The sequence below is a fragment of the Phascolarctos cinereus genome, unplaced genomic scaffold (genome assembly GCF_003287225.1).
Source record: "Phascolarctos cinereus isolate Bilbo 61053 unplaced genomic scaffold, phaCin_HiC Scaffold_726;HRSCAF=1367, whole genome shotgun sequence".
Classification (NCBI taxonomy): domain Eukaryota; kingdom Metazoa; phylum Chordata; class Mammalia; order Diprotodontia; family Phascolarctidae; genus Phascolarctos; species Phascolarctos cinereus.
In genome coordinates this window covers 4,250,358-4,262,494 of record NW_027556098.1, presented here as the reverse complement: position 1 = coordinate 4,262,494, position 12,137 = coordinate 4,250,358, and the positions used below count along the sequence as shown (strand labels likewise).

The following is a 12,137-nucleotide window of genomic DNA, read 5'->3' as shown; positions in this document are numbered from 1 at the left end:
GAAGCCTTTCTCAGTCTTCTATCTTAGTACCTTCCCTCTGAGACTATCTCCAGTCTACTCTGCCTGTGTCTTTTTGTACATAGCTGTTTGCATGTTGTATCATCCATCAGACTGTGAGTTCCTTGAGAGCACAGTCACTTAATAGTTGTTGACTTGACTTTTTTTTTCTCTTCCGGGTGAACCCCTTTTTCCTTTGCTTCCTTTCCTCTGAACTTCTCTTTTGCTGGTAGCCTTTCCTTTTATCTCTAAATCCTGCCTGTTGTGGATTGGAGTTGCCTAGACTGTAGGCTGAAAGCTTGTCAACATTCAATATCATACCCTGATAACACTTTGTTAATACTTTATTTTGAGTAGCTCAAAGGAAAGTGCTTAAACACATCCATTCCTGATGCTATAAAGATTGAGCAGATGGAACATAAAGGCTCACCACAACTGTCATCAGGATTATAGTATTTTAATACATTTTGGAAATTATGTAAATATCCTTGCTAAAAATTTTCTGGGTTTTTAACCTCCCCATACCATGGCTACCATTGGACACAAATATGTATGTATATGTAAAATTATTCTATATATACTTCTGTTTATCATTTCTTTTTCTGGATGCAGATAGTGTCTTCCTTCATGTGCCCTTTGTAGTTAATTTGGGTATTTATAATAGTCAAAATGACATGTTCATTCAAAGTTGTTCTTAAAACAGTATTTTTGTTACCTTAGGTTAAAAGAAAATATAAATAAGGATATTTGTTGCTTGTCACTTTGAGGTACAGCTGAAATCACATTTTGCTTTCTCCAGGCTTTTTGCATGGTTCCTGGAAACCATGGTTCGGACAAAGTGCCTTTTTGGACTATTTGTCCCTTTACCATTTGCCTGAAGAAATTTTTTTTAAAAATAGCCAAATGAATAAAGAAAATGGCAGTGTTTTTATGAAATCCTAATGATGAATATAAAAATAAATAATTCATGCTAGAAAAAAAGTAAGGTCATAAATTACAAACTAGAAGGGACTTTGGAGATCATTTAGTCCAACTCTCTCATTTCACAGATGAAAAAAACAGACCCTAAGGTTAAGTGACTTGTCCAATCCCATAGGAAGGTAAATAGCAGAACTGAAATTCAAAACAGGTCCTATGTCTTTATATCTCTTTAAAATAGCACACATCCCCTTCTAGAAATTCCTATATAATTAATATTAAACTGATAAGAATAGATGTAATAATAAAGCACTTTTTAACTTTTGATTCTTTTTAACTTTTAAGTACTGGATTGGAGTTTAAGTCTGGCTTCAGACACAAACTAGGTATGTGTCTTTGGGCAAGTCACTTAACCCTGTTTTGCTTCACTTTCCTCATCTGTAAAATAAGGGTAAATAACTCCTATATCTCAGGGTTGTTGTGAGGATCAAATTAAATAATAATTACAAGTACCTGACACAAAGTAGTTACTATATAAATGTTAGCTATTAATATTATTAAATAACATATAATCACAGTTCTTTAATACAGGGTGACCCAAAAGTCTTAGTGCAGTTTTAAGTTTTAATAACTTTACAAGTATAAATTATACAAACTTACAGAAACAGCATTTGCAAGTTTAATCATTTAAATTTCTTTGTAGTTATTTCGTGAATTTTGAATATTCTCATTCATTACATGTGTAACAGTTTCTGGAAGACACTTTTTTAGACTGATAGATTGCTGGAGGAGGTCCTCTTATTTATCCCCTTTACTTTTTCTTGCATTGCTGTGTCAAAACTGTCATGTATGCATCCAAACCTTTTGGATGATCTTAAAACTAAGATTACAAGTGCAATCCTTTCAGTCCCTGAGCAGAACCCAATGAAAGTTTTTACAAAGTTTGAAAATCAAGAAGGGTAATATATGCACGTGAGTTGGTCATCATATTGATTTTAATTAGAAACATATCAATATATTAAAATGTTAAATAATTAACCTTTCAGGTTTTTTTGTATTTCTGCTTTTTAAAATTCAATTTTATTTTGATTTTCATTTCCAAGTTCTTCCCCTTCCTTCCACCCCTCCCCACCAACTGAGAAGGCAAGAAATATAATACATTTGAAGTCAGGCAAAACATATTTCTGCATTAGTTATGTTCTGAAAATATATCTCTTACATTATTAAGGCTTAAAATGCACTAAGATTTTTGGGACACTGTGTATCATATTATAGCACAGCATTTTGTCTAATGCTCTTATAATTTAATATTATGTTATACTTATCTTTGTATATTATCCCTCTTCCAGACCATAAACTCCATGAAGGTGGGAACCATATTTTATCCAAATTTTATAGCTTCTTCAGTGCATACATAGCATGACTCCTCTGAATACAGTAGTGCTTACTGAATATATTTACATATATATTTTTCCATGTTAGCCATGCTGCAAAAGAAAACACAGACCAAAAAAAAATCACGAAAAATAAAGTAAAAAAAAAGTATGCAATGATCTTCATTCAGACTCCATCCGTTCTTTCTCTGGAGAAGGATAAAATTTTTTCATTATAAGTCCTTCAGAATTGTCTTGGATCATTGTATTGATCAGAATAGTAAAATCATTCACAGTTGATTGTCATATAATATTGCTGTTACTGCTAAAAAGGTTCTCCTGGTTCAGCTCATTTTGCTTTGCATGAATTCATATAAGTCCTTCCAGGTATTTCTGAACCCATCCTATTCATCATTGCAAATTGGGAATATTAATGCCCTTGACAAAAATGGGGAAAGTTGGAGGGAGTTTGGAAGTTTGAAAGTTGGAATGCCTAGTTTTAGACATGTTGAATTTGAAATACCTACCAGGACACCCAGGTGGTGATGTCCAGCAATGGGTAGTAATGTGGAACTAGATTTCAGAGGAGAAATTGGGACTTGATTCTGTAGGGAAAGAGCAGCTAGGTGGCACAGTGCATAGAGCATGGGGCCTAGAGTCAGGAAGATCTGAGTTCATATCTGGCCTCAGATACTTACTAGCAGTATGACCCTGGGCAAGTCACTTAACCCTGTTTGCCTCAGTTTCCTCATCTGTTAAAATGAGCTGGAGAAGAAAAAAGCAAACCACTCTAGTAGCTTTGCCAAGAATACTCCAAATTGAGTCATGAAAGGTCAGATATGATTGAAACAACAGAATAATACCAACTGTAGGGGCAGGGATCTATTGAGAAGTTTTTTATAGTTTAAACAACAAAAAGCATCCTTAATACTTTTTTTTTGGCCAGGCAATGGGTTTAAGTGACTTGCCCAAGATCACACAGCTAGTAAGTGTTATGTGTCTGAGGCTGGATTTGAACTCAGGTACTCCTGAATTCAGGGCCGGTGCACTATTCACTGCACCACCTAGCTGCCCCTATCCTTAACACTTTAAAAAGTCAAGATCATCTAATTGATAATTTATACTTTTGCTGTATTCACTGAAAAGTTGAAACCTATTCTAGAAATACTCTCTATGAAATCAACTCAGAGATCAGACAGAATATTCAAGGAGTACTTACAAGTGGTTTCCAGACTGTGAAGTTGAGAAATGAATTTTCCTAAATTTTTTAGTACTAAAATGTTGATGCGGTGTACAATTGTTTCGTTCAGGATTCACTTGTTGAATTTGGAACATTTGATCCTGCCTGTCTTATGCCAACCTGCCCAGATTTTTGGACCTATTCAGGATCTTTGACCACTCCACCACTTTCAGAATCTGTCACCTGGATCATTAAGAAACAGCCAATTGAGGTTGATCATAATCAAGTAAGTGTTTTCACATTTTATTTTTAAAAGAAAATTCAGAGTCACCAGTCACCTTAAAGAGAGGAAATACAGCTTCATTTTAACATTGCTAGTTATTCTTTAGGAATGTTGTTTAAAATGTACTCATGTGTTCTAAGTATTGTTCACTTTCATTTTAGAAAGAAGCTAGACACTTTAGACTAATATCACACAGATGAATGTAGTATAGCAAGCAATCATGTGAGACTTCTAATATATTTTTTAATTTGAGGAGAGGTGAAAATGTGAACATTTACTAGGGGGAAAAGGAAGGGAATAAGCTTCTATGTAGTGCCTATTGTGTGCCAGGCATTGTCCTAAGCATTTGATTCTTACAACTATGTAAGGTAAGTGCTGTTATCCCCATTTTACAGTTGAGGAAACTGATATAGGCATAAGTAAGTGACTTGCTCAGGGTCACACAGTATGTGTCTAAGAATATGAGCTCATGTTTACCTGACTCTGGTACCAGAGCTCTAATCCAGTGGGCCATCTAGCTGGCTGAAGAATAGAGAAAGTCTGTATCTTAGGGACAAAGACTCTGCAAGGGGTAGCTCTTTGGGGGAGATCTTCAATACTGGGGCTTTGTAGGGTGTAATAGAAAAGAAGATGTATGATGCAGAGGTGGGAACTCCTTTGAAATGGGGGTTGGAGAGACAGGATATGGGGTGCTCCTTGGTGCCCATGGTAATTTGGCATGGAGCCAGAACTTGTAATGATACAGTGGTCAGATTTCTAAGAAGACATGTTAGATAGCAAGCATATAATAAAAGCTGAGACTCATTACTATCATGAGGCAGTGTAGACTGAAAATATAAATAGGGACATAAAAAGTTAAGATAAATGAATGGGTAATAGATCTATATTGTGTTAGTAAGAAGAGATATGGGGGGACACAGCCAAGATGGAATACAACATGGGACCCATCTGAACTCTCCCAATGTTCCCCTCTGAACTTCTTTAAAATAATGCTTCTAATCAAATTTTGGAGTCAGAGGAAGACATTTATCCAGCCTAAGACAACTTAGAAGGTCCAAAGGAGAGGTCTGTAACATGGGTGTAACAGCAATGTTTTAATGATACTCAACTGTGAAAGACTTGGCTTTCTGTTCAATAGTGATCCAAGACAATTTTAAAGGACACATGATGGAAAAATATACCATCTATCTCTAGAGAGAGAACTGATAAACTCTGAGTGCAAACTGAAGTGTTATTTTCTTGCTTTATTTATTTTTTGATATGGTTAATATGGAAATATGTTTTTACGTGGGAAAAAAAGAAGAGGTAGGAATTTCTCAGCTGATGAGACTGCTATCTGTGATGCTGTCCCACAAAACATTTCAGTGTATCTTTTGCAGAGAAAATCCTGAGATAGATGGACCATAAATGTGATCTCACATTTTTTAGGCTTCATGTTTGAAGGCTTTACTACAGATGGTAATTGCAAATTCCCTTTCTGAAGAGATCGGTAACTTAAAATTATATGAGGATTGTTTTGCTTTTTATATAAAGTTACCAGTTTCAGAGCTTGTCTGTTTGTGGTTATGCCCCTTAACACAAGTGGTTGATTTGAACTAAGGCTTTCAGCAAAGATACTTATTCTTAATTGCTTTATATCAAACTTCTACTAGCAACTGGGATGAGCCTGTTTTGGTTGAAGTATGCAATCTTTCAAAAGCATTGTTTTCTTTCTGGTGCCATTGAAGCCATGTATTCTTATGTAGGATTGCTCAAAAACAGCGCATGTCTTTTCAGAGTGCAAGCAACCAATCTACTGGGCTGCCTGCTTGCATGTGAATTTTTTGCATGGTATTATTTTATTGCAAGATGTATAGCTACACAAAAAAAGAAATTAAATGAGTATAACTATATGAGTTTATCTGGTAATGAGGACAGGTTACTATGAGCCATTAATTATTAACATTAATAATAATCTTTCTGTGTACCCTGTATCAGCTGGCTAAAACATGTTTAATTACTGCTAGATTTGGGTTTTGCTATGTATGTAATTTCTGAGCTGCAAAATATGAACAGTCATATTTTTTAACCAATAACTTTTTTTCTTCTGAAAATGTTTACATTGACTGTTTCTCATTCTCAGCTTGAGGCATTTCGGATGCTGCTTTTTACTTCAGCTGGGGAGAAAGAAAAGAGGATGGTTGACAACTTTCGTCCACTTCAGCCACTGATGAATCGAACAGTCCGTTCCTCCTTTCATCATGATCATATACTGAATCTGCAGAAGGGAGGCAGACAACAAACATACCGGGTTCCTCCATAAAGACATAGCAAGATAATATCTTATTTCAGTATGTAATCTACTTCCACACTTTTTTCATAATTTTGAAGAGATTTGGGCTTTTCTTTTTAGGACATATCTTAATGTGTATTGCTTATATTTTAGAAGATTATTAACAATAAACTTAGGGAGGATTAAACATAAACATTAAGGTCACAGAATGTGAAAATGCCTTCTACAGGTATTTTGCTTATAATTTGGTTAAACTTTCTCAGAGATTTTTACTACTTTATTTGGATACATTTATTCTCAGATTAAAAAGAAAAGTAGCTTTTCAACTAAGCATGTAAAGGTCATTTAATCAATTTTAAAAGCATTGTAAAAGTAATGTTTGTGACTATGAAAGATCAAGCCTCATTTAAAAAAATGAAAAAATATGTAAGTTATAGACAAGTTGATTTTTACATACAGATTATGAAAAGGGAAAAACAGAATTTTGTAGGTCATATTATTGTTATTAACTCATAATACGATATATTAGCTACTTTCCACAGAGCAAAAGAAGTAGGGTAGAAAATTGGTGTAATGTCATACAGTCTACATTTTGTATCAGTGAAGGTCTGGGCAAATCACAATCTTTTTCAGTTACATAATGAATTTTAAGATCTTTTGACGAAAGGTGGAAAGCATTTTAAACTTGGTCATAATTAAACAATTTGGTATGCAATACTTCACATTCCAGAGACACTCAAAATAATAAATACTAACTGAATTGCTGTTTTAGAAGTATTTAATGGTGGTGTTTTGATTTTTTTCCACTTATTTGTTGATGGATCTCCAAAATCTTTTTTTTTAGTTTAGCGTGCCTTTTGCCTTTCTCTTTTTCTCATTTAAATTCTGCTTTTTCTTGGTGGAAAATCAAAATGGTTTTACTCTTTTGCATTAGGTATCTGCTGCTAACATCCTACCTTAAGATAAGTATTATTCTGAACTGTTTTATATAGAACAATAAGCCATCATTTTATTGTATCCCAGATGCTTTAATTATGACTTGAGCTCCACAACATTTCTTGCTCACCTTACTAGTTACATAAATAATATAATTGTATAGGATGATAGTGGCTTATAGGAACATATTAAGTGATATATACTTTTCAGTTGTCAGTAATAATAGTAAGTGAAAATGTGGTGAGAAAAACAATTATGAATTCTTAGAACATTTCCAGGTGTCATTGAAGAATAATTTTTACTGAATATTAAAAATAAATAAATACTTTTGATTGCCAATGATAATAGAATAGAGGAAGAGTATGCTATATTTTACTCTGCTTAAAGTGACTACATTTCAGCAAGTGCGGTTGTAATAGCTTCATTATTGTGGGTGGTCACAGTAACCTAAACATTCAGATTTTAGATTTAGGCAATACAACTGAAGAATTATTTTTCTACTTCCAGTTTAAGTATAGTTTTCTTGTAGGTCATTGTTGGAAAAAAAATTTATGATGCATGTTATTTATAACCATTTTCATGCATACAAGAGGACTTCAGTAGTGTGTGTGTGTGTGTGTGTGTGTGTGTGTGTGTGTGTGTATATATATATGTGATCCCTAAATACCTTCATTTCCTAAAGAGGCTACTTATTTCCTATGACGTACTCCTACTCAATTACCCATAGAGGGTCATGCCTTTGATCTTGCCATCATCAACAATTTTTTTCCATTTTCATGAATTCTAAAATTGCTTCATCTTTTTCCATTATTTCTCATGGCCAGTAACTCCATTCTTCATCCTCACCATGACTTCCATGCTTTCTACCCTTTAGTTCTTTACTAGGTCATTTTCCCTGCCCTGGCTGTGCCATTCTTCCTTCCCTATGTCAGCTCTTTGGTGAACCATTTCATCTCTGCACTATCCAAATCCCTCGCTCCTTTGTTCCACTGATGATTTTGCCTTGTCAAACCCTGACCCTGGAATACTTCTACTATTTGCCTTCTTTGGCCTATTCACATGGTGCTGAACAGAACTGGAGAAAATCACGGAACCTTGTTGATTATATCTACTAAAAATTTATATTATAAAATCTCATTTATGACCTCACTGTAGTAAGGCAGTCCCTCTACTACTCTGAAATTGATTCGCTATCCTACTCTTCCTAACAGCTCTTCCAAACCTTCTCTCTAATCCAGCTTCCTTCTAAGCTGAGGATGTTGACTCTTTTTTCACTGGAAAAAACCGAAGCCATTCACCAAGAATTGTCTCCCTCCCTCCTCTTCACCTCATATCAAGCATACATTTCCCCTCACTAATTCCTCTTTTATTCTGGTCTCAGATGAAGGTGGTGGCCCCTCTTCTAGACAACTGTCCTCTTCAGGCAATCTTGATCACATTCCTCTACCATCTTCTTTCCTTTTTGACCGAAATCCTTGAGAAAGCCATTTATAATAGGTGGCTCCATTTCCTTTCCTCAAATTCTCTCCTCAACCTTCTGTCCTCTGACTTATCCTTCACCTTCCTTTTGATCATGTCAAACTGTACTCTGCTAGGCATTTATACTTCTGAGAGAGGAGTCATTATCTTTCCTCCCAGACCCTTCTCTCTTCTGAACGTCCCTATTACTGTAGAGGGTATCACCTTTCGCAGTCATCCAGTTTTAAAACCTCAGTGTAATCCTTGACTCTTCGCTCCCATTTACTCCACATGTGGAGTACGTTGTCAGATTTTGTTTCTACTTTCCCAATACGTTCTATACGTTTCCTTTTCTCTGCTCGCACAGCTATCACCTTGGTTTCTCATCCCTGCTCAAGTGGACCACCCCAATAGCTTCCTAATTGTTCTCCTGCCTCAACTCTCTTCCTATTCCAATCCATGATACCAGAATGATTTTTCTAAAATACTACCTACCTTCCCGCCCAATAAACTCCAGTGGTTCCTTATAGTCTCTGGGATCTCCCTGTAGTCCTTTGTTTGGCATTTAATGCTTTTCAAAACTTGGCCCCTTCCTACATTTCCAGACTTGCACTTTGCTGCCCTCCATGGACTCCATAATCTACCTACATTATCCATTTGCTGTTCTTTGCACAAGACACTCCACCTGTCATCTTTGTATCTTTGCACTGGGTAAACCTCATGCTTGGATTGCTCCTCCTCCTCCTCACTTCCCATTTCTTTGTTTCCCTGGCTCCTTCAAGACTACATTCAAACCCCACCTTGGTTGGGATTCAGATCTCCTCCTCCTCCATCCCCACCAGCTGCTAGAGCCTTTGAGATTACCTTCCACTGACTATCTGTATTTTTTATGTACTTAGTTATTTATATGTTATCTTTTCCTTTAGAATGTATGCTCCTTGAGGGCAGGAACTCTTTTTGCCTTTCTTTGTATCACCAGCACTTAGCACAGTGTCTGGCACATAGTAAATGCTTAATAAATTGTTACTGACAGCTTGAATTACATAACCAACCTTTATTATGTTAATTCCTTAAAGTTTAGTGTTTCTGTGGAGGTTTAAATACATGTTAAATGCAAAATTGGAATATATATGTATGCTTTCTTACAGGAAATATTTTTATCTTGATTTTTTTAGTCTGTATTAATGGTTGTTATATGTGCTTACTATAGGGAACTTACATCAGAGAAAATACAATTGCAAAATACAGAGAATTAAAATAATTTTTAAAGAGGCCATGTGCATAAATTTAAAAGAAAAAAATGCAAATACTTATGTTATTCAGGTAAATGACCAAGACTTGGAGTTCTTTTATGGTCCAGAAATGTTTTTCAAAAAATTTTTAATCAAGGTTTTATGTATTTTCATTTGTACCCTTTATAGAGAAATACACTTTAGATAATATTTTCTTTATATTGCAGCAATTTGTTTATAACAAAGGTAGCAGAAATGTTAATGAGTTAAAATAATGTAGTGTTTTTCTGGCCTCCTTTAACAATTACTTTTTGCATTTTATACTTTTATAATTTGTCGAATTACTATTTATGACAGGCAAGTGACTAATTAAAATCTCATAAATGTATACAGTAGTCTACAACTTGTTTTGTTGTATGTATGGTTAGAACATAGGTCCTTCTTAACAAATTTTTAATAAGCTGCCATTTTGTTGCCTATTTGTTGCTTGTTAATAGCTTTTGGGTGGTTTTCCAAACTATTTGGAAATCTGCCTTCAATTTTAAAATTCAGAGATGATTAAAACTTTAATATTTAATTAATATGCTGATTTTCTATAGAGCTGAGAATATTTGTTCTTATATTAAGTTGTCTTACTTTGAATATAGCATCTTAGGTATTTGCCTTTTTTGAAGGAAGCAAAATGTTAATGTTTCAAAGACAAAAAACATATTAATGTTCATCTTATGCAATTTTAATTCTCTTTACATGCAGTGTATCATGCAACATGTAGGGTATCAAATACCCTGTTTCATACAAATGAAAAGACCCTCATAGAATCCTAGTGCAAAGCCACAATACAGTAGATGTTATATATTATATATATAAGAATCAGTCTTTCTCCATCTTGAAGGGAGAATGGATATTCTTTTTACACTTTAATTTTTCATTGTTCTTATTGATACTTTCATTTCCAAATGTATCCCTCTCCATTCCTTTGACCAGTGAGTCATCCCTTGTATAAAAGATTAAGAGGAATTGGGGGAAAAGTTTAGCAGGACTTAACACACCAGACGAGAATTGAAGGACTGCAATATTTTGTACTCATAGTTCCCCATTTTTGCAAAGAGAGGTTGTACATTTTCTCATCTCTTTGGGTAACAGCTTAGTTATTATAATTAGGCTGCTTTAATTTCTTATTTTGGATGTTATTCTTTCTTTATTTTTTGGAGGAGAAGGAAAACCTGTAATGAACATTACATTCTTTTTTTAAAAATTAGTTTCTTTTTAGTTTTAAATATTCACTTCCATAAGATTTTGAGTTTTAAATTTTCTCCCCCTCCTTCCCCTCCGTCTTCCCCAAGACGGCATAAAATCTGATATAGGCTTTACATATATATTCATATTAAACCTATTTTCATATCAATCATGTTGTAAAGAAGAATTAGAACCAATGGGAAGAACCATGAGAAAGAAGAAACAAAAAAAAAAGAGAAAGAGAGCATATAGTATGGTTCCATCTGCATTCAGATGCCATAGTTTTTTCTCTGAATGTGGATAGCATTTTCCATCATGAATCTTTTGGAGTTATCTTAGATCCCTGCATTACTGAGAAGAGCTAAGTCTATCTAAGTTAGTCATCGCATGATGTTGCTGTTACTGTGTACAACATTCTCCTGGTTCTGCTAACTTCACTCAGCATCAGTTCATATAAGTCTTTCCAGGTTTTTCTGAAATCCACCTGCTCATCATTTCTTATAGCACAATAATATTCCTTCACATTCATACACCACAACTTGTTCAGCCATTTCACAATTGATAAGCATCCCCTTAATTTCCAGTTTTTGGCTACCACAAAAAGAACTGCGATCAACATTTTTGTACATGTGGGTCCTTTTCCCATTTTTATAATCTCTTTGAGATACAGACCTAGAAGGTTCTTTACTGGGTCAAAGGGTATGCACAGTTTTATAGCCCTTTGGGAATAGTTCCAAATTGCTCTCCACAATCGTTGGATCAGTTCACAGATGTTATTCTTTGTGTCGACATTGTTGTTCTAAGTATACTCCCTTCCTGGCTCTGATTATTTCCCTTTGGTGCAGTTCATATAAGGTTTCCTATGTTTCTTATTTTTTCATATTCCTTTCTTATGACATAGCAATATTCTATTATGTTCATGTATTCTCTGTTTAGGCATTCCCCAGCTGATAAACATCGACTTTCTTTCTGTTCTATAATACTACAAATAAAGAACTGCCATAAATATTTTGTGTATGTGGGACTGTTCTTTCTGTCTGTTACTTCCTTTGGGGTCTAAACCTAGCAAAGATTATGGGTCAAAGGGTATGGATATTTGAACCAATTCAAAATTCACAGTTTACTTTTTTGCCAGCTTTCTTCAGTCTCTTTAATATTGCCTATTCCTATTTTTGCCATCTTTGCCATTTTTATGGATGTAATGTAAAACCTCGTTTTGATTTGCATGAGAATGAATATTCTTGATGAGTCA

At 34.6% G+C, this 12,137-nt stretch overlaps 1 protein-coding gene across 2 annotated transcripts in view; it reads left to right on the top strand.

Annotated features, from left to right (window-relative positions):
• Positions 1–11,893, top strand: part of CA5B (carbonic anhydrase 5B) — an 82,093-nt gene extending 70,200 nt beyond the window's left edge. For both annotated transcript variants that reach the window (XM_021007406.2, XM_021007407.2), the window contains exons 7-8: positions 3,599–3,754; positions 5,874–11,893. In XM_021007406.2, the coding sequence (XP_020863065.2) occupies positions 3,599–3,754; positions 5,874–6,053 (336 nt within the window). In that variant the 3' untranslated portion in view covers positions 6,054–11,893. The remainder of the gene's footprint in view (positions 1–3,598; positions 3,755–5,873) is intronic.
• The last annotated feature ends 244 nt before the right edge of the window (positions 11,894–12,137 follow it).